General features: G+C 44.8%; 2 protein-coding genes across 2 annotated transcripts in view; both read left to right on the top strand.

Moving 5' to 3' along the window:
- The window catches only part of LOC148302850 (uncharacterized), a 55,467-nt gene that overhangs the window by 17,388 nt on the left and 12,102 nt on the right, over positions 1 to 25,977 (top strand). The window lies entirely within an intron of this gene.
- LOC148302851 (uncharacterized) lies at positions 242 to 25,926 on the top strand. The gene is made up of 36 exons (XM_088270956.1): positions 242 to 384; positions 426 to 911; positions 1,018 to 1,211; positions 1,328 to 1,627; positions 2,126 to 2,585; positions 2,922 to 3,301; positions 3,378 to 3,751; positions 3,800 to 4,164; positions 4,261 to 4,683; positions 4,789 to 4,926; positions 5,032 to 5,838; positions 5,935 to 7,099; positions 7,148 to 7,290; positions 7,363 to 7,476; positions 7,642 to 7,907; positions 8,024 to 8,323; positions 8,400 to 8,705; positions 9,423 to 9,645; positions 9,700 to 10,506; positions 10,552 to 10,716; positions 11,184 to 11,381; positions 11,664 to 11,918; positions 12,031 to 12,156; positions 12,202 to 12,503; positions 12,651 to 12,954; positions 13,095 to 13,414; positions 14,481 to 14,562; positions 14,763 to 15,017; positions 15,930 to 16,052; positions 16,815 to 17,069; positions 17,982 to 18,104; positions 18,816 to 19,070; positions 19,980 to 20,102; positions 20,865 to 21,033; positions 21,227 to 25,809; positions 25,851 to 25,926. Exons 1-36 carry the CDS (start codon positions 242 to 244, stop codon positions 25,924 to 25,926), a joined length of 15,108 nt encoding a protein of 5,035 aa, XP_088127082.1.

Below are 25,977 nucleotides of genomic sequence, written 5' to 3'. Positions count from 1 at the left end.
ATATCAAACCACAATGCCGTCTACTTTAGAACTAACATCGTCAACCACATACTCACCCACATATACGACGCATGCATATTCCACAACGGGAATGTCTTCAACACCAACGGACAGTACAACCATCACACATGCAACTGACGAAAATACTACAACCGAGCTAACGACATCGACAACAGAACACAAAACGACAACTGATTTGACGACATCCACTACACAAATTCAAACATCAACTGACACTCCTATGTCGACAACGGAAGGCAAAACCACCACATACGCCCCAACAACGACTACCGAAACTGGTACAACGAAACCGATAACGTCCTCTACGACGTACGGTCCGTCAACTGAATACACCACGTCCACAACTCAAGGAACGACAACAACGTTCTTGCCAACGACATCGGTAAAAAGTGATTCAACGATAGAAAGCACATCAACAATGATACCCAAGACTACGACAGAGGGGAAAACGACGACCGAGTTGACAACATCAACGACGGATGGAAAAATAACAGAAACAACGACGACGGAAAGCGGATCTACTACAAGCGCTATACAGACAACGACAGATATAACAACAACCGCGATTCCCACGTCAACAACTCAAGAAATAATGACTTCTCAGTTGACAACTTCGACAACAGAAACCACAAGTACTGGGTTGAGTACGACCACAACGGAGGGGAAAACAACGGGAGACTACACATCAACAACTACAGACTTGCCGACTACAATTCCGATGTCGTCAACGGTGACAACGGAAAAACCATCATCGACAACATTTGTATCCTCTACAACATATCAAACCACAATGCCGTCTACTTTAGAACTAACATCGTCCACCACATACTCACCCACATATACGACGCATGCATATTCCACAACGGGAATGTCTTCAACACCAACGGACAGTACAACCATCACACATGCAACTGACGAAAATACTACAACCGAGCTAACGACATCGACAACAGAACACAAAACGACAACTGATTTGACGACATCCACTACACAAAGTCAAACATCAACTGAGACTCCTACGTCGACAACAGAAGGCAAAACGACAACTGATTTGACGACATCCACTACACAAATTCAAACATCAACTGAGAGTCCTACGTCGACAACGGAAGGCAAAACCACCACATACGCCCCAACAACGACTACCGAAACTGGTACAACAAAACCGATAACGTCCTCTACGACGTACGGTCCGTCAACTGAATACACCACGTCCACAACTCAAGGAACGACAACAACGTTCTTGCCAACGACATCGGTAAAAAGTGATTCAACGATAGAAAGCACATCAACAATGATACCCAAGACTACGACAGAGGGGAAAACGACGACCGAGTTGACAACATCAACGACGGATGGAAAAATAACAGAAACAACGACGACGGAAAGCGGATCTACTACAAGCGCTATACCGACAACGACAGATATAACAACAACCGCGATTCCCACGTCAACAACTCAAGAAATAATGACTTCTCAGTTGACAACTTCGACAACAGAAACCACAAGTACTGGGTTGAGTACGACCACAACGGAGGGGAAAACAACGGGAGACTACACATCAACAACTACAGACTTGCCTACTACAATTCCGATGTCGTCAACGGTGACAACAGAAAAACCATCATCGACAACATTTGTATCCTCTACAACATATCAAACCACAATGCCATCTACTTTAGAACTAACATCGTCCACCACATACTCACCCACATATACGACGCATAAATATTCCACAACGGGAATGTCTTCAACACCAACGGACAGTACAACCATCACACATGCAACTGACGAAAATACTACAACCGAGCTAACGACATCGACAACAGAACACAAAACGACAACTGATTTGACGACATCCACTACACAAATTCAAACATCAACTGACACTCCTACGTCGACAACGGAAGGCAAAACCACCACATACGCCCCAACAACGACTACCGAAACTGGTACAACTAAACCGATAACGTCCTCTACGACGTACGGTCCGTCAACTGAATACACCGCGTCCACAACTCAAGGAACGACAACAACGTTCTTGCCAACGACATCGGTAAAAAGTGATTCAACGATAGAAAGCACATCAACAATGATACCCAAGACTACGACAGAGGAGAAAACGACGACCGAGTTGACAACATCAACGACGGATGGAAAAATAACAGAAACAACGACGACGGAAAGCGGATCTACTACAAGCGCTATACCGACAACGACAGATATAACAACAACCGCGATTCCCACGTCAACAACTCAAGAAATAATGACTTCTCAGTTGACAACTTCGACAACAGAAACCACAAGTACTGGGTTGAGTACGACCACAACGGAGGGGAAAACAACGGGAAACTACACATTAACAACTACAGACTTGCCGACTACAATTCCGATGTCGTCAACGGTGACAACAGAAACACCATCATCGACAACATTTGTATCCTCTACAACATATCAAACCACAATGCCGTCTACTTTAGAACTAACATCGTCCACCACATACTCACCCACATATACGACGCATGCATATTCCACAACGGGAATGTCTTCAACACCAACGGACAGTACAACCATCACACATGCAACTGACGAAAATACTACAACCGAGCTAACGACATCGACAAAGGAACACAAAACGACAACTGATTTGACGACATCCACTACACAAATTCAAACATCAACTGAGACTCCTACGTCGACAACAGAAGGCAAAACGACAACTGATTTGACGACATCCACTACACAAATTCAAACATCAACTGACACTCCTACGTCGACAACGGAAGGAAAAACCACCACATACGCCCCAACAACGACTACCGAAACTGGTACAACAAAACCGATAACGTCCTCTACGACGTACGGTCCGTCAACTGAATACACCACGTCCACAACTCAAGGGACGACAGCAACGTACTTGCCAACGACATCGATAAAACGCGATTCAACGATAGAAAGCACATCAACAATGATACCCAAGACTACGACAGAGGGGAAAACGACGACCGAGTTGACAACATCAACGACGGATGGAAAAATAACAGAAACAACGACGACGGAAAGCGGATCTACTACAAGCGCTATACCGACAACGACAGATATAACAACAATCGCGATTCCCACGTCAACAACTCAAGAAATAATGACTTCTCAGTTGACAACTTCGACAACAGAAACCACAAGTACTGGGTTGAGTACGACCACAACGGAGGGGAAAACAACGGGAGACTACACATCAACAACTACAGACTTGCCTACTACAATTCCGATGTCGTCAACGGTGACAACAGAAAAACCATCATCGACAACATTTGTATCCTCTACAACATATCAAACCACAATGCCGTCTACTTTAGAACTAACATCGTCAACCACATACTCACCCACATATACGACGCATGCATATTCCACAACGGGAATGTCTTCAACACCAACGGACAGTACAACCATCACACATGCAACTGACGAAAATACTACAACCGAGCTAACGACATCGACAACAGAACACAAAACGACAACTGATTTGACGACATCCACTACACAAATTCAAACATCAACTGACACTCCTACGTCGACAACGGAAGGCAAAACCACCACATACGCCCCAACAACGACTACCGAAACTGGTACAACAAAACCGATAACGTCCTCTACGACGTACGGTCCGTCAACTGAATACACCACGTCCACAACTCAAGGGACGACAACAACGTTCTTGCCAACGACATCGGTAAAAAGTGATTCAACGATAGAAAGCACATCAACAATGATACCCAAGACTACGACAGAGGGGAAAATGACGACCGAGTTGACAACATCAACGACGGATGGAAAAATAACAGAAACAACGACGACGGAAAGCGGATCTACTACAAGCGCTATACCGACAACGACAGATATAACAACAATCGCGATTCCCACGTCAACAACTCAAGAAATAATGACTTCTCAGTTGACAACTTCGACAACAGAAACCACAAGTACTGGGTTGAGTACGACCACAACGGAGGGGAAAACAACGGGAGACTACACATCAACAACTACAGACTTGCCGACTACAATTCCGATGTCGTCAACGGTGACAACAGAAAAACCATCATCGACAACATTTGTATCCTCTACAACATATCAAACCACAATGCCGTCTACTTTAGAACTAACATCGTCAACCACATACTCACCCACATATACGACGCATGCATATTCCACAACGGGAATGTCTTCAACACCAACGGACAGTACAACCATCACATATGCAACTGACGAAAATACTACAACCGAGCTAACGACATCGACAACAGAACACAAAACGACAACTGATTTGACGACATCCACTACACAAATTCAAACATCAACTGACACTCCTACGTCGACAACGGAAGGCAAAACCACCACATACGCCCCAACAACGACTACCGAAACTGGTACAACGAAACCGATAACGTCCTCTACGACGTACGGTCCGTCAACTGAATACACCACGTCCACAACTCAAGGAACGACAACAACGTTCTTGCCAACGACATCGGTAAAAAGTGATTCAACGATAGAAAGCACATCAACAATGATACCCAAGACTACGACAGAGGGGAAAACGACGACCGAGTTGACAACATCAACGACGGATGGAAAAATAACAGAAACAACGACGACGGAAAGCGGATCTACTACAAGCGCTATACAGACAACGACAGATATAACAACAACCGCGATTCCCACGTCAACAACTCAAGAAATAATGACTTCTCAGTTGACAACTTCGACAACAGAAACCACAAGTACTGGGTTGAGTACGACCACAACGGAGGGGAAAACAACGGGAGACTACACATCAACAACTACAGACTTGCCGACTACAATTCCGATGTCGTCAACGGTGACAACGGAAAAACCATCATCGACAACATTTGTATCCTCTACAACATATCAAACCACAATGCCGTCTACTTTAGAACTAACATCGTCCACCACATACTCACCCACATATACGACGCATGCATATTCCACAACGGGAATGTCTTCAACACCAACGGACAGTACAACCATCACACATGCAACTGACGAAAATACTACAACCGAGCTAACGACATCGACAACAGAACACAAAACGACAACTGATTTGACGACATCCACTACACAAAGTCAAACATCAACTGAGACTCCTACGTCGACAACAGAAGGCAAAACGACAACTGATTTGACGACATCCACTACACAAATTCAAACATCAACTGACACTCCTACGTCGACAACGGAAGGCAAAACCACCACATACGCCCCAACAACGACTACCGAAACTGGTACAACAAAACCGATAACGTCCTCTACGACGTACGGTCCGTCAACTGAATACACCACGTCCACAACTCAAGGAACGACAACAACGTTCTTGCCAACGACATCGGTAAAAAGTGATTCAACGATAGAAAGCACATCAACAATGATACCCAAGACTACGACAGAGGGGAAAACGACGACCGAGTTGACAACATCAACGACGGATGGAAAAATAACAGAAACAACGACGACGGAAAGCGGATCTACTACAAGCGCTATACCGACAACGACAGATATAACAACAACCGCGATTCCCACGTCAACAACTCAAGAAATAATGACTTCTCAGTTGACAACTTCGACAACAGAAACCACAAGTACTGGGTTGAGTACGACCACAACGGAGGGGAAAACAACGGGAGACTACACATCAACAACTACAGACTTGCCGACTACAATTCCGATGTCGTCAACGGTGACAACAGAAAAACCATCATCGACAACATTTGTATCCTCTACAACATATCAAACCACAATGCCGTCTACTTTAGAACTAACATCGTCCACCACATACTCACCCACATATACGACGCATAAATATTCCACAACGGGAATGTCTTCAACACCAACGGACAGTACAACCATCACACATGCAACTGACGAAAATACTACAACCGAGCTAACGACATCGACAACAGAACACAAAACGACAACTGATTTGACGACATCCACTACACAAATTCAAACATCAACTGACACTCCTACGTCGACAACGGAAGGCAAAACCACCACATACGCCCCAACAACGACTACCGAAACTGGTACAACTAAACCGATAACGTCCTCTACGACGTACGGTCCGTCAACTGAATACACCGCGTCCACAACTCAAGGAACGACAACAACGTTCTTGCCAACGACATCGGTAAAAAGTGATTCAACGATAGAAAGCACATCAACAATGATACCCAAGACTACGACAGAGGGGAAAACGACGACCGAGTTGACAACATCAACGACGGATGGAAAAATAACAGAAACAACGACGACGGAAAGCGGATCTACTACAAGCGCTATACCGACAACGACAGATATAACAACAACCGCGATTCCCACGTCAACAACTCAAGAAATAATGACTTCTCAGTTGACAACTTCGACAACAGAAACCACAAGTACTGGGTTGAGTACGACCACAACGGAGGGGAAAACAACGGGAAACTACACATTAACAACTACAGACTTGCCGACTACAATTCCGATGTCGTCAACGGTGACAACAGAAACACCATCATCGACAACATTTGTATCCTCTACAACATATCAAACCACAATGCCGTCTACTTTAGAACTAACATCGTCCACCACATACTCACCCACATATACGACGCATGCATATTCCACAACGAGAATGTCTTCAACACCAACGGACAGTACAACCATCACACATGCAACTGACGAAAATACTACAACCGAGCTAACGACATCGACAAAGGAACACAAAACGACAACTGATTTGACGACATCCACTACACAAATTCAAACATCAACTGAGACTCCTACGTCGACAATAGAAGGCAAAACGACAACTGATTTGACGACATCCACTACACAAATTCAAACATCAACTGACACTCCTACGTCGACAACGGAAGGCAAAACCACCACATACGCCCCAACAACGACTACCGAAACTGGTACAACGAAACCGATAACGTCCTCTACGACGTACGGTCCGTCAACTGAATACACCACGTCCACAACTCAAGGAACGACAACAACGTTCTTGCCAACGACATCGGTAAAAAGTGATTCAACGATAGAAAGCACATCAACAATGATACCCAAGACTACGACAGAGGGGAAAACGACGACCGAGTTGACAACATCAACGACGGATGGAAAAATAACAGAAACAACGACGACGGAAAGCGGATCTACTACAAGCGCTATACAGACAACGACAGATATAACAACAACCGCGATTCCCACGTCAACAACTCAAGAAATAATGACTTCTCAGTTGACAACTTCGACAACAGAAACCACAAGTACTGGGTTGAGTACGACCACAACGGAGGGGAAAACAACGGGAGACTACACATCAACAACTACAGACTTGCCGACTACAATTCCGATGTCGTCAACGGTGACAACGGAAAAACCATCATCGACAACATTTGTATCCTCTACAACATATCAAACCACAATGCCGTCTACTTTAGAACTAACATCGTCCACCACATACTCACCCACATATACGACGCATGCATATTCCACAACGGGAATGTCTTCAACACCAACGGACAGTACAACCATCACACATGCAACTGACGAAAATACTACAACCGAGCTAACGACATCGACAACAGAACACAAAACGACAACTGATTTGACGACATCCACTACACAAAGTCAAACATCAACTGAGACTCCTACGTCGACAACAGAAGGCAAAACGACAACTGATTTGACGACATCCACTACACAAATTCAAACATCAACTGACACTCCTACGTCGACAACGGAAGGCAAAACCACCACATACGCCCCAACAACGACTACCGAAACTGGTACAACAAAACCGATAACGTCCTCTACGACGTACGGTCCGTCAACTGAATACACCACGTCCACAACTCAAGGAACGACAACAACGTTCTTGCCAACGACATCGGTAAAAAGTGATTCAACGATAGAAAGCACATCAACAATGATACCCAAGACTACGACAGAGGGGAAAACGACGACCGAGTTGACAACATCAACGACGGATGGAAAAATAACAGAAACAACGACGACGGAAAGCGGATCTACTACAAGCGCTATACCGACAACGACAGATATAACAACAACCGCGATTCCCACGTCAACAACTCAAGAAATAATGACTTCTCAGTTGACAACTTCGACAACAGAAACCACAAGTACTGGGTTGAGTACGACCACAACGGAGGGGAAAACAACGGGAGACTACACATCAACAACTACAGACTTGCCGACTACAATTCCGATGTCGTCAACGGTGACAACAGAAAAACCATCATCGACAACATTTGTATCCTCTACAACATATCAAACCACAATGCCGTCTACTTTAGAACTAACATCGTCCACCACATACTCACCCACATATACGACGCATAAATATTCCACAACGGGAATGTCTTCAACACCAACGGACAGTACAACCATCACACATGCAACTGACGAAAATACTACAACCGAGCTAACGACATCGACAACAGAACACAAAACGACAACTGATTTGACGACATCCACTACACAAATTCAAACATCAACTGACACTCCTACGTCGACAACGGAAGGCAAAACCACCACATACGCCCCAACAACGACTACCGAAACTGGTACAACTAAACCGATAACGTCCTCTACGACGTACGGTCCGTCAACTGAATACACCGCGTCCACAACTCAAGGAACGACAACAACGTTCTTGCCAACGACATCGGTAAAAAGTGATTCAACGATAGAAAGCACATCAACAATGATACCCAAGACTACGACAGAGGGGAAAACGACGACCGAGTTGACAACATCAACGACGGATGGAAAAATAACAGAAACAACGACGACGGAAAGCGGATCTACTACAAGCGCTATACCGACAACGACAGATATAACAACAACCGCGATTCCCACGTCAACAACTCAAGAAATAATGACTTCTCAGTTGACAACTTCGACAACAGAAACCACAAGTACTGGGTTGAGTACGACCACAACGGAGGGGAAAACAACGGGAAACTACACATTAACAACTACAGACTTGCCGACTACAATTCCGATGTCGTCAACGGTGACAACAGAAACACCATCATCGACAACATTTGTATCCTCTACAACATATCAAACCACAATGCCGTCTACTTTAGAACTAACATCGTCCACCACATACTCACCCACATATACGACGCATGCATATTCCACAACGAGAATGTCTTCAACACCAACGGACAGTACAACCATCACACATGCAACTGACGAAAATACTACAACCGAGCTAACGACATCGACAAAGGAACACAAAACGACAACTGATTTGACGACATCCACTACACAAATTCAAACATCAACTGAGACTCCTACGTCGACAATAGAAGGCAAAACGACAACTGATTTGACGACATCCACTACACAAATTCAAACATCAACTGACACTCCTACGTCGACAACGGAAGGCAAAACCACCACATACGCCCCAACAACGACTACCGAAACTGGTACAACAAAACCGATAACGTCCTCTACGACGTACGGTCCGTCAACTGAATACACCACGTCCACAACTCAAGGGACGACAGCAACGTACTTGCCAACGACATCGATAAAAAGCGATTCAACGATAGAAAGCACATCAACAATGATACCCAAGACTACGACAGAGGGGAAAACGACGACCGAGTTGACAACATCAACGACGGATGGAAAAATAACAGAAACAACGACGACGGAAAGCGGATCTACTACAAGTGCTATACCGACAACGACAGATATAACAACAACCGCGATTCCCACGTCAACAACTCCAGAAATAATGACTTCTCAGTTGACAACTTCGACAACAGAAACCACAAGTACTGGGTTGAGTACGACCACAACGGAGGGGAAAACAACGGGAGACTACACGTCAACAACTACAGACTTGCCGACTACAATTCCGATGTCGTCAACGGTGACAACAGAAAAACCATCATCGACAACATTTGTATTCTCTACAACATATCAAACCATAATGCCGTCTACTTTAGAACTAACATCATCCACCACATACTCACCCACATATACGACGCATGCATATTCCACAACGGGAATGTCTTCAACACCAACAGACAGTACAACCATCACACATGCAACTGACGAAAATACTACAACCGAGCTAACGACATCGACAAAGGAACACAAAACGACAACTGATTTGACGACATCCACTACACAAATTCAAACATCAACTGAGACTCCTACGTCGACAACAGAAGGCAAAACGACAACTGATTTGACGACATCCACTACACAAATTCAAACATCAACTGACACTCCTACGTCGACAACGGAAGGCAAAACCACCACATACGCCCCAACAACGACTACCGAAACTGGTACAACAAAACCGATAACGTCCTCTACGACGTACGGTCCGTCAACTGAATACACCACGTCCACAACTCAAGGGACGACAGCAACGTACTTGCCAACGACATCGATAAAAAGCGATTCAACGATAGAAAGCACATCAACAATGATACCCACGACTACGACAGAGGGGAAAACGACGACCGAGTTGACAACATCAACGACGGATGGTAAAATAACAGAAACAACGACGACAGAAAGCGGATCTACAACAAACGCTATACCGACAACGACAGATATAACAACAACCGCGATTTCCACGTCAACAACTCAAGAAAGAATGACTTCTCAGTTGACAACTTCGACAGCAGAAACCTCAAGTACTGGGTTGAGTACGACCACAACGGAGGGGAAAACAACGGGAGATTACACAGCAACAACTACAGAATATCCGACTACAATCCCAGTGTCGTCAACGGTGACAAATGAAAAACCATCATCGACAAGCGGTATACCGACAACGACAGACAGTACAACCATCACACATGCAACTGATGATAATACAACAACCGAGGTGGAAACATTGATAACAAAACACAAAACAATGACCGATTTGACCTCATCCACTACGCAATATCAAACATCCACTGACATTTTCACATCGACAACGCAAAGCAAAACAACCACATACGCTCCAAAACCGACTACAGAAACTGATACAACAAAAATGATAACGTCGTCTTCGATGTACAGTCCAACAACCGAATTTCCCACGTCCACAACTGAAGGAACAAGAACAACGGACTTACCAACGACCTCGTTAAAAAGCGATTCCACGATGGAAAGTACACCAACCACAACAGAAAGAACGACTACAATGATACCTTCGACTACAACACATCAACCTACGATGCCGTCTTCCTTAGAACAAACATCGTCCACTACGATAACTCCCACACACACGACACGTGCATATTCCACATCTGGTATAACATCAACACCAAAAGACAGGACATCAACCACACATACAACTGACAAAACAAGTACGACTGAGCTGCTGACGCCCACGTCAGACCACAAAACAACGACCGATTTGACCTCATCCACTACGCAATATCAAACATCCACTGACATTTCTACATCGACAACGCAAAGCAAAACCACCACATACGCTCCAACAACGACTACAGAAACTGATACAACAAAAATGATAACGTCGTCTACGATGTACAGTCCGACAACCGAATTTCCCACGTCCACAACTGAAGGAACAAGAACAACGGACTTACCAACGACCTCGTTAAAAAGCGATTCCACGATGGAAAGTACACCAACCACAACAGAAAGAACGACTACAATGATACCTTCGACTACAACACATCAACCTACGATGCCGTCTTCCTTAGAACAAACATCGTCCACCACGATAACTCCCACGTACACGACGCGTGCATATTCCACATCTGGTATAACATCAACACAAACAGACAGGACATCAACCACACCTTGCACCGACGAAACAAGTACGACTGAGCTGCTGACGCCTACGTCAGACCACAAAACAACGACCGATTTGACCTCATCCACTACGCAATATCAAACATACACTGACATTTCTACATCGACAACGGAAAGCAAAACCACCACATACGCTCCAACAACGACTATAGAAACTGATACTACAAAAATGATAACGTCCTCTACGACGTACGGTCCGTCAACTGAATACACTACGTCCACAACTCAAGGGACGACAGCAACGTACTTGCCAACGACATCGGTAAAAAGCGATTCAACGATAGAAAGCACATCAACAATGATACCCACGACTACGACAGAGGGGAAAACGACGACCGAGTTGACAACATCAACGACGGATGGAAAAATAACAGAAACAACGACGACGGAAAGCGGATCTACAATAAGCGCTATACCGACAACGACAGATATAACAACTACCGCGATTCCCACGTCAACAACTCAAGAAATAATGACTACTCAGTTGACATCTTCGACAACAGAAACCTCAAGTACTGGGTTCAGTACGACCACAACGGAGGGGAAAACAACGGGAGACTACACATCAACAACTACAGACTTGCCGGCTACAATTCCTATGTCGTCAACGGTGACAACAGAAAAACCATCATCGACAACATTTGTATCCTCTACAACATATCAAACCACAATGCCGTCTACTTTAGAACTAACATCGTCCACCACATACTCACCCACATATACGACGCATGCATATTCCACAACGGAAATGTCTTCAACACCAACGGACAGTACAACCATCATACATGCAACTGACGAAAATACTACAGCCGAGCTAACGACATCGACAACAGAACACAAAACGACTACTGATTTGACGACATCCACTACACAAATTCAAACATCAACTGACACTCCTACGTCGACAACGGAAGGCAAAACCACCACATACGCCCCAACAACGACTACCGAAACTGGTACAACAAAACCGATAACGTCCTCTACGACGTACGGTCCGTCAACTGAATACACCACGTCCACAACTGAAGGGACAACAACAACGTACTTACCAACGACATCGTTAAAAAGCGATTCCACAACCGAATTCCTTCGGTCCACAACTGAAGGGACAACATCAACGTACTTGCCAACGACATCGTTAAAAAGCGATTCCACGATTGAAAGTACACCAACCACAACAGAAAGAACAACGACAATGATACCTTCGACTACAACACATCAAACTACAATGCCGTCTTCCTTACATCAAACGACGGATGGAAAAATAACAGAAACAACGACGACGGAAAGCGGATCTACAACAAGCGCTATACCGACAGATATAACAACAACCGCGATTCCCACGTCAACAACTCAAGAAATAATGACTTCTCAGTTGACAACTTCGACAGCAGAAACCTCAAGTACTGGGTTGAGTACGACCACAACGGAGGGGAAAACAACGGGAGATTACACAGCAACAACTACAGAATATCCGACTACAATCCCAGTGTCGTCAACGGTGACAAATGAAAAACCATCATCGACAAGCGGTATACCGACAACGACAGACAGTACAACCATCACACATGCAACTGATGATAATACTACAACCGAGGTTAAAACATTGAAAACAAAACACAAAACAACGACCGATTTGACCTCATCCACTACGCAATATCAAACATCCACTGACATTTCTTCATCGACAACGAAAAGCAAAACCACCACATACGCTCCAACAACGACTACAGAAACTGATACAACAAAAATGATAGCGTCGTCTACGATGTACAGTCCGACAACCGAATTTCCCACGTCCACAACTGAAGGAACAAGAACAACGGACTTACCAACGACCTCGTTAAGAAGCGATTCCATGATGGAAAGTACACCAACCACAACAGAAAGAACGACTACAATGATACCTTTGACTACAACACATCAACCTACGATGCCGTCTTCCTTAGAACAAACATCGTCCACTACGATAACTCCCACACACACGACACGTGCATATTCTACATCTGGTATAACATCAACACCAAAAGAGAGGACATCAACCACACATACAACTGACAAAACAAGTACGACTGAGCTGCTGACGCCTACGTCAGACCACAAAACAACGATCGATTTGACCTCATCCACTACGCAATATAAAACAACGACTGACATTTCTTCATCGACAACGGAAAGCAAAACCACCACATACGCTCCAACAACGACTACAGAAACTGATACTACAAAAATGATAACGTCCTCTACGACGTACAGTCCGACAACCGAATTCCCCACGTCCACAACTGAAGGGACAACAACAACGTACTTACCAACGACATCGTTAAAAAGCGATTCCACAACCGAATTCCTTCGGTCCACAACTGAAGGGACAACATCAACGTACTTGCCAACGACGTCGTTAAAAAGCGATTCCACGATTGAAAGTACACCAACCTCAACAGAAAGAACAACGACAATGATACCTTCGACTACAACACATCAAACTACAATGCCGTCTTCCTTACATCAAACATCGTCCACCCCAATAACTCCCACGTACACGACACGTGCATATTCCACATCAGGTATAACATCAACACAAACAGACAGAACATCAACCACACCTAGCACTGACGAAACGAGTAAGACTGAGCTGCTGACGCCTACGTCAGACCACAAAACAACGACCGATTTGACCTCATCTACTACGCAATATCAAACAACGACTGACATTTCTACATCGACAACGGAAAGCAAAACCACCACATACGCTCCAACAACGACTCCAGAAAGTGATACAACAAAAATATTAACGTCCTCTACGACGTACAGTCCGACAACCGAATTCCCCACGTCCACAACTGAAGGGACAACAACAACGGACTCACCAACAACATCGGTAAAAAGCGATTCCACGATGGAAAGTACACCAACCACAACAGAAAGAACTACGACAATGATACCCTCGACTACAACACATCAACCTACGATGCCGTCTTCCTTAGAACAAACATCGTCCACCACGATAACTCCCACGTACACGACACGTGCATATTCCACATCTGGTATAACATCAACACAAACAGACAGGACATCAACCACACCTTGCACCGACGAAACAAGTACGACTGAGCTGCTGACGCCTACGTCAGACCACAAAACAACGACCGATTTGACCTCATCCACTACGCAATATCAAACATCTACTGACATTTCTACATCGACAAAGGAAAGCAAAACCACCACATACGCTCCAACAACGACTACAGAAAGTGATACAACCAAAATGATAACGTCCTCTACGACGTACAGTCCGACAACCGAATTCCCCACGTCCACAACTGAAGGGAGAACAACAACGGACTTACCAACAACATCGTTAAAAAGCGATTCCACGATGAAAAGTACACAAACCACAACAGAAAGAACTGCGACAATGATACCTTCGACTACAGCCTTAGAACAAACATCCTCCACGACTATAACTCCCACATACACGACACGTGCATATTCCACAACTGGTATAACATCAACACCAAAAGACAGGACCTCTACCACACATACAACTGACGACAGAAGTACGACTGAGCTGCTGACGCCTACGTCAGACCACAAAACAACGACCGATTTGACCACATCCACTACGCAATATCAAACATCCACTGACATTTCTACATCGACAACGGAAAGCAAAACCACCACATACGCTCCAACAACGACTACAGAAACTGATACAACAAAAATGATAACGTCCTCTACGACGTACAGTCCGACTACCGAATTCCCCACGTCCACAACTGAAGGGACAACAACAACGTACTTACCAACGACATCGTTAAAAAGCGATTCCACAACCGAATTCCTTCGGTCCACAACTGAAGAGACAACAACAACGTACTTACCAACGACATCGTTAAAAAGCGATTCCACAACCGAATTCCTTCGGTCCACAACTGAAGGGACAACATCAACGTACTTGCCAACGACGTCGTTAAAAAGCGATTCCACGATTGAAAGTACACCAACCTCAACAGAAAGAACAACGACAATGATACCTTCGACTACAACACATCAAACTACAATGCCGTCTTCCTTACATCAAACATCGTCCACCCCAATAACTCCCACGTACACGACACGTGCATATTCCACATCAGGTATAACATCAACACAAACAGACAGAACATCAACCACACCTAGCACTGACGAAACGAGTACGACTGAGCTGCTGACGCCTACGTCAGACCACAAAACAACGACCGATTTGACCTCATCTACTACGCAATATCAAACAACGACTGACATTTCTACATCGACAACGGAAAGCAAAACCACCACATACGCTACAACAACGACTCCAGAAAGTGATACAACAAAAATGATAACGTCCTCTACGACGTACAGTCCGACAACCAAATTCCCCACGTCCACAACTGAAGGGACAACAACAACGGACTCACCAACAACATTGGTAAAAAGCGATTCCACGATGGAAAGTACACCAACCACAACAGAAAGAACTACGACATTGATACCTTCGACTACAACCCATCAAACTACGATGCCGTCTGCCTTAGAACAAACATCCTCCACAACTAAAACTCCCACATACACGACACGTGCATATTCCATAACTAGTATAACATCAACACCAAAAGACAGGACATCTACCACACATACAACTGACGACACAAGTACGATTGAGCTGCTGACGCCTACGTCAGACCACAAAACAACGACCGATTTGACCTCATCCACTACGCAATATCAAACAACGACTGACATTTCTACATCGACAACGGAAAGCAAAACCACCACATACGCTCCAACAACGACTACAGAAACTGATACAACAAAAATGATAACGTCCTCTACGACGTACAATCCGACAACCGAATTCCCCACGTCCACAACTGAAGGGACAACAACACAGGACTCACCAACAACATCGGTAAAAAGCGATTCCACGATGGAAAGTACACCAACCACAACAGAAAGAACTACGACAATGATACCTTCGACTACAACACATCAACCTACGATGCCGTCTTCCTTAGAACAAACATCGTCCACCACGATAACTCCCACGTACACGACACGTGCATATTCCACATCTGGTATAACATCAACACAAACAGACAGGACATCAACCACACCTTGCACCGACGAAACAAGTACGACTGAGCTGCTGACGCCTACGTCAGACCACAAAACAACGACCGATTTGACCTCATCCACTACGCAATATCAAACATCTACTGACATTTCTACATCGACAAAGGAAAGCAAAACCACCACATACGCTCCAACAACGACTACAGAAAGTGATACAACCAAAATGATAACGTCCTCTACGACGTACAGTCCGACAACCGAATTCCCCACGTCCACAACTGAAGGGAGAACAACAACGGACTTACCAACAACATCGTTAAAAAGCGATTCCACGATGAAAAGTACACAAACCACAACAGAAAGAACTGCGACAATGATACCTTCGACTACAGCCTTAGAACAAACATCCTCCACGACTATAACTCCCACATACACGACACGTGCATATTCCACAACTGGTATAACATCAATACCAAAAGACAGGACCTCTACCACACATACAACTGACGACAGAAGTACGACTGAGCTGCTGACGCCTACGTCAGACCACAAAACAACGACCGATTTGACCACATCCACTACGCAATATCAAACATCCACTGACATTTCTACATCGACAACGGAAATCAAAACCACCACATACGCTCCAACAACGACTACAGAAACTGATACAACAAAAATGATAACGTCCTCTACGACGTACAGTCCGACTACCGAATTCCCCACGTCCACAACTGAAGGGACAACAACAACGTACTTACCAACGACATCGTTAAAAAGCGATTCCACAACCGAATTCCTTCGGTCCACAACTGAAGAGACAACAACAACGTACTTACCAACGACATCGTTAAAAAGCGATTCCACAACCGAATTCCTTCGGTCCACAACTGAAGGGACAACATCAACGTACTTGCCAACGACGTCGTTAAAAAGCGATTCCACGATTGAAAGTACACCAACCTCAACAGAAAGAACAACGACAATGATACCTTCGACTACAACACATCAAACTACAATGCCGTCTTCCTTACATCAAACATCGTCCACCCCAATAACTCCCACGTACACGACACGTGCATATTCCACATCAGGTATAACATCAACACAAACAGACAGAACATCAACCACACCTAGCACTGACGAAACGAGTACGACTGAGCTGCTGACGCCTACGTCAGACCACAAAACAACGACCGATTTGACCTCATCTACTACGCAATATCAAACAACGACTGACATTTCTACATCGACAACGGAAAGCAAAACCACCACATACGCTCCAACAACGACTCCAGAAAGTGATACAACAAAAATGATAACGTCCTCTACGACGTACAGTCCGACAACCAAATTCCCCACGTCCACAACTGAAGGGACAACAACAACGGACTCACCAACAACATTGGTAAAAAGCGATTCCACGATGGAAAGTACACCAACCACAACAGAAAGAACTACGACATTGATACCTTCGACTACAACCCATCAAACTACGATGCCGTCTGCCTTAGAACAAACATCCTCCACAACTAAAACTCCCACATACATGACACGTGCATATTCCACAACTGGAATAACATGGACTGAGCTGCTGACGCCTACGTCAGACCACAAAACAACGACCGATTTGACCTCATCCACTACGCAATATCAAACAACGACTGACATTTCTACATCGACAACGGAAAGCAAAACCACCACATACGCTCCAACAACGACTACAGAAACTGATACAACAAAAATGATAACGTCCTCTACGACGTACAGTCCGACAACCGAATTCCCCACGTCCACAACTGAAGGGACAACAACAACGGACTCACCAACAACATCGGTAAAAAGCGATTCCACGATGGAAAGTACACCAACCACAACAGAAAGAACTACGACAATGATACCTTCGACTACAACACATCAACCTACGATGCCGTCTTCCTTAGAACAAACATCGTCCACCACGATAACTCCCACGTACACGACACGTGCATATTCCACATCTGGTATAACATCAACACAAACAGACAGGACATCAACCACACCTTGCACCGACGAAACAAGTACGACTGAGCTGCTGACGCCTACGTCAGACCACAAAACAACGACCGATTTGACCTCATCCACTACGCAATATCAAACATCTACTGACATTTCTACATCGACAAAGGAAAGCAAAACCACCACATACGCTCCAACAACGACTACAGAAAGTGATACAACCAAAATGATAACGTCCTCTACGACGTACAGTCCGACAACCGAATTCCCCACGTCCACAACTGAAGGGAAAACAACAACGGACTTACCAACAACATCGTTAAAAAGCGATTCCACGATGGAAAGTACACAAACCACAACAGAAAGAACTGCAATGATACCTTCGACTACAGCCTTAGAACAAACATCCTCCACGACTATAACTCCCACATACACGACACGTGCATATTCCACAACTGGTATAACATCAACACCAAAAGACAGGACATCTACCACACATACAACTGACGACAGAAGTACGACTGAGCTGCTGACGCCTACGTCAGACCACAAAACAACGACCGATTTGACCACATCCACTACGCAATATCAAACATCCACTGACATTTCTACATCGACAACGGAAAGCAAAACCACCACATACGCTCCAACAACGACTACAGAAACTGAAACAACAAAAATGATAACGTCCTCTACGACGTACAGTCCGACTACCGAATTCCCCACGTCCACAACTGAAGGGACAACAACAACGTACTTACCAACGACATCGTTAAAAAGCGATTCCACAACCGAATTCCTTCGGTCCACAACTGAAGAGACAACAACAACGTACTTACCAACGACATCGTTAAAAAGCGATTCCACAACCGAATTCCTTCGGTCCACAACTGAAGGGACAACATCAACGTACTTGCCAACGACGTCGTTAAAAAGCGATTCCACGATTGAAAGTACACCAACCTCAACAGAAAGAACAACGACAATGATACCTTCGACTACAACACATCAAACTACAATGCCGTCTTCCTTACATCAAACATCGTCCACCCCAATAACTCCCACGTACACGACACGTGCATATTCCACATCAGGTATAACATCAACGCAAACAGACAGAACATCAACCACACCTAGCACTGACGAAACGAGTACGACTGAGCTGCTGACGCCTACGTCAGACCACAAAACAACGACCGATTTGACCTCATCTACTACGCAATATCAAACAACGACTGACATTTCTACATCGACAACGGAAAGCAAAACCACCACATACGCTCCAACAACGACTCCAGAAAGTAATACAACAAAAATGATAACGTCCTCTACGACGTACAGTCCGACAACCAAATTCCCCACGTCCACAACTGAAGGGACAACAACAACGGACTCACCAACAACATTGGTAAAAAGCGATTCCACGATGGAAAGTACACCAACCACAACAGAAAGAACTACGACATTGATACCTTCGACTACAACCCATCAAACTACGATGCCGTCTGCCTTAGAACAAACATCCTCCACAACTAAAACTCCCACATACACGACACGTGCATATTCCACAACTGGTATAACATCAACACCAAAAGACAGGACATCTACCACACATACAACTGACGACACAAGTACGACTGAGCTGCTGACGCCTACGTCAGACCACAAAACAACGACCGATTTGACCTCATCCACTACGCAATATCAAACAACGACTGACATTTCTACATCGACAACGGAAAGCAAAACCACCACATACGCTCCAACAACGACTACAGAAACTGATACAACAAAAATGATAACGTCCTCTACGACGTACAGTCCGACAACCGAATTCCCCAAGTCCACAACTGAAGGGACAACAACAACGGACTCACCAACAACATCGGTAAAAAGCGATTCCACGATGGAAAGTACACCAACCACAACAGAAAGAACTACGACAATGATACCTTCGACTACAACACATCAACCTACGATGCCGTCTTCCTTAGAACAAACATCGTCCACCACGATAACTCCCACGTACACGACACGTGCATATTCCACATCTGGTATAACATCAACACAAACAGACAGGACATCAACCACACCTTGCACCGACGAAACAAGTACGACTGAGCTGCTGACGCCTACGTCAGACCACAAAACAACGACCGATTTGACCTCATCCACTACGCAATATCAAACATCTACTGACATTTCTACATCGACAAAGGAAAGCAAAACCACCACATACGCTCCAACAACGACTACAGAAAGTGATACAACCAAAATGATAACGTCCTCTACGACGTACAGTCCGACAACCGAATTCCCCACGTCCACAACTGAAGGGAAAACAACAACGGACTTACCAACAACATCGTTAAAAAGCGATTCCACGATGGAAAGTACACAAACCACAACAGAAAGAACTGCAATGATACCTTCGACTACAGCCTTAGAACAAACATCCTCCACGACTATAACTCCCACATACACGACACGTGCATATTCCACAACTGGTATAACATCAACACCAAAAGACAGGACATCTACCACACATACAACTGACGACAGAAGTACGACTGAGCTGCTGACGCCTACGTCAGACCACAAAACAACGACCGATTTGACCACATCCACTACGCAATATCAAACATCCACTGACATTTCTACATCGACAACGGAAAGCAAAACCACCACATACGCTCCAACAACGACTACAGAAACTGAAACAACAAAAATGATAACGTCCTCTACGACGTACAGTCCGACTACCGAATTCCCCACGTCCACAACTGAAGGGACAACAACAACGTACTTACCAACGACATCGTTAAAAAGCGATTCCACAACCGAATTCCTTCGGTCCACAACTGAAGAGACAACAACAACGTACTTACCAACGACATCGTTAAAAAGCGATTCCACAACCGAATTCCTTCGGTCCACAACTGAAGGGACAACATCAACGTACTTGCCAACGACGTCGTTAAAAAGCGATTCCACGATTGAAAGTACACCAACCTCAACAGAAAGAACAACGACAATGATACCTTCGACTACAACACATCAAACTACAATGCCGTCTTCCTTACATCAAACATCGTCCACCCCAATAACTCCCACGTACACGACACGTGCATATTCCACATCAGGTATAACATCAACGCAAACAGACAGAACATCAACCACACCTAGCACTGACGAAACGAGTACGACTGAGCTGCTGACGCCTACGTCAGACCACAAAACAACGACCGATTTGACCTCATCTACTACGCAATATCAAACAACGACTGACATTTCTACATCGACAACGGAAAGCAAAACCACCACATACGCTCCAACAACGACTCCAGAAAGTAATACAACAAAAATGATAACGTCCTCTACGACGTACAGTCCGACAACCAAATTCCCCACGTCCACAACTGAAGGGACAACAACAACGGACTCACCAACAACATTGGTAAAAAGCGATTCCACGATGGAAAGTACACCAACCACAACAGAAAGAACTACGACATTGATACCTTCGACTACAACCCATCAAACTACGATGCCGTCTGCCTTAGAACAAACATCCTCCACAACTAAAACTCCCACATACACGACACGTGCATATTCCACAACTGGTATAACATCAACACCAAAAGACAGGACATCTACCACACATACAACTGACGACACAAGTACGACTGAGCTGCTGACGCCTACGTCAGACCACAAAACAACGACCGATTTGACCTCATCCACTACGCAATATCAAACAACGACTGACATTTCTACATCGACAACGGAAAGCAAAACCACCACATACGCTCCAACAACGACTACAGAAACTGATACAACAAAAATGATAACGTCCTCTACGACGTACAGTCCGACAACCGAATTCCCCAAGTCCACAACTGAAGGGACAACAACAACGGACTCACCAACAACATCGGTAAAAAGCGATTCCACGATGGAAAGTACACCAACCACAACAGAAAGAACTACGACAATGATACCTTCGACTACAACACATCAACCTACGATGCCGTCTTCCTTAGAACAAACATCGTCCACCACGATAACTCCCACGTACACGACACGTGCATATTCCACATCTGGTATAACATCAACACAAACAGACAGGACATCAACCACACCTTGCACCGACGAAACAAGTACGACTGAGCTGCTGACGCCTACGTCAGACCACAAAACAACGACCGATTTGACCTCATCCACTACGCAATATCAAACATCTACTGACATTTCTACATCGACAAAGGAAAGCAAAACCACCACATACGCTCCAACAACGACTACAGAAAGTGATACAACCAAAATGATAACGTCCTCTACGACGTACAGTCCGACAACCGAATTCCCCACGTCCACAACTGAAGGGAGAACAACAACGGACTTACCAACAACATCGTTAAAAAGCGATTCCACGATGAAAAGTACACAAACCACAACAGAAAGAACTGCGACAATGATACCTTCGACTACAGCCTTAGAACAAACATCCTCCACGACTATAACTCCCACATACACGACACGTGCATATTCCACAACTGGTATAACATCAACACCAAAAGACAGGACCTCTACCACACATACAACTGACGACAGAAGTACGACTGAGCTGCTGACGCCTACGTCAGACCACAAAACAACGACCGATTTGACCACATCCACTACGCAATATCAAACATCCACTGACATTTCTACATCGACAACGGAAATCAAAACCACCACATACGCTCCAACAACGACTACAGAAACTGATACAACAAAAATGATAACGTCCTCTACGACGTACAGTCCGACTACCGAATTCCCCACGTCCACAACTGAAGGGACAACAACAACGTACTTACCAACGACATCGTTAAAAAGCGATTCCACAACCGAATTCCTTCGGTCCACAACTGAAGAGACAACAACAACGTACTTACCAACGACATCGTTAAAAAGCGATTCCACAACCGAATTCCTTCGGTCCACAACTGAAGGGACAACATCAACGTACTTGCCAACGACGTCGTTAAAAAGCGATTCCACGATTGAAAGTACACCAACCTCAACAGAAAGAACAACGACAATGATACCTTCGACTACAACACATCAAACTACAATGCCGTCTTCCTTACATCAAACATCGTCCACCCCAATAACTCCCACGTACACGACACGTGCATATTCCACATCAGGTATAACATCAACACAAACAGACAGAACATCAACCACACCTAGCACTGACGAAACGAGTACGACTGAGCTGCTGACGCCTACGTCAGACCACAAAACAACGACCGATTTGACCTCATCTACTACGCAATATCAAACAACGACTGACATTTCTACATCGACAACGGAAAGCAAAACCACCACATACGCTCCAACAACGACTCCAGAAAGTGATACAACAAAAATGATAACGTCCTCTACGACGTACAGTCCGACAACCAAATTCCCCACGTCCACAACTGAAGGGACAACAACAACGGACTCACCAACAACATTGGTAAAAAGCGATTCCACGATGGAAAGTACACCAACCACAACAGAAAGAACTACGACATTGATACCTTCGACTACAACCCATCAAACTACGATGCCGTCTGCCTTAGAACAAACATCCTCCACAACTAAAACTCCCACAAACATGACACGTGCATATTCCACAACTGGAATAACATGGACTGAGCTGCTGACGCCTACGTCAGACCACAAAACAACGACCGATTTGACCTCATCCACTACGCAATATCAAACAACGACTGACATTTCTACATCGACAACGGAAAGCAAAACCACCACATACGCTCCAACAACGACTACAGAAACTGATACAACAAAAATGATAACGTCCTCTACGACGTACAGTCCGACAACCGAATTCCCCACGTCCACAACTGAAGGGACAACAACAACGGACTCACCAACAACATCGGTAAAAAGCGATTCCACGATGGAAAGTACACCAACCACAACAGAAAGAACTACGACAATGATACCTTCGAATACAACACATCAACCTACGATGCCGTCTTCCTTAGAACAAACATCGTCCACCACGATAACTCCCACGTACACGACACGTGCATATTCCACATCTGGTATAACATCAACACAAACAGACAGGACATCAACCACACCTTGCACCGACGAAACAAGTACGACTGAGCTGCTGACGCCTACGTCAAACCACAAAACAACGACCGATTTGACCTCATCCACTACGCAATATCAAACATCTACTGACATTTCTACATCGACAAAGGAAAGCAAAACCACCACATACGCTCCAACAACGACTACAGAAAGTGATACAACCAAAATGATAACGTCCTCTACGACGTACAGTCCGACAACCGAATTCCCCACGTCCACAACTGAAGGGAGAACAACAACGGACTTACCAACAACATCGTTAAAAAGCGATTCCACGATGAAAAGTACACAAACCACAACAGAAAGAACTGCGACAATGATACCTTCGACTACAGCCTTAGAACAAACATCCTCCACGACTATAACTCCCACATACACGACACGTGCATATTCCACAACTGGTATAACATCAACACCAAAAGACAGGACCTCTACCACACATACAACTGACGACAGAAGTACGACTGAGCTGCTGACGCCTACGTCAGACCACAAAACAACGACCGATTTGACCACATCCACTACGCAATATCAAACATCCACTGACATTTCTACATCGACAACGGAAAGCAAAACCACCACATACGCTCCAACAACGACTACAGAAACTGATACAACAAAAATGATAACGTCCTCTACGACGTACAGTCCGACTACCGAATTCCCCACGTCCACAACTGAAGGGACAACAACAACGTACTTACCAACGACATCGTTAAAAAGCGATTCCACAACCGAATTCCTTCGGTCCACAACTGAAGGGACAACATCAACGTTCTTGCAAACGACATCGTTAAAAAGCGATTTCAC

The sequence above is a fragment of the Brachycentrus maculatus genome, unplaced genomic scaffold (assembly GCF_059751285.1).
Source record: "Brachycentrus maculatus isolate JH-2025_06_01 unplaced genomic scaffold, ASM5975128v1 h1tg000405l, whole genome shotgun sequence".
NCBI lineage: Eukaryota > Metazoa > Arthropoda > Insecta > Trichoptera > Brachycentridae > Brachycentrus > Brachycentrus maculatus.
The sequence above is the reverse complement of the archived record's forward strand: the minus strand, read 5'-3'. Positions and strand labels throughout refer to the sequence as shown.

Coding starts and splice junctions, on each gene's coding strand:
- LOC148302851 (XM_088270956.1), top strand. CDS start 242: ATGTCGACAACGGAAGGCAAAACCACCACATACGCCCCAACAACGACT. Junction 4,927..5,031: donor GAAAAACCATCATCGACAAC/ATTTGTATCCTC, acceptor ATATTCCACAAC/GGGAATGTCTTCAACACCAA. Junction 11,382..11,663: donor ACGTGCATATTCCACATCTG/GTATAACATCAA, acceptor CCACAACTGAAG/GAACAAGAACAACGGACTTA.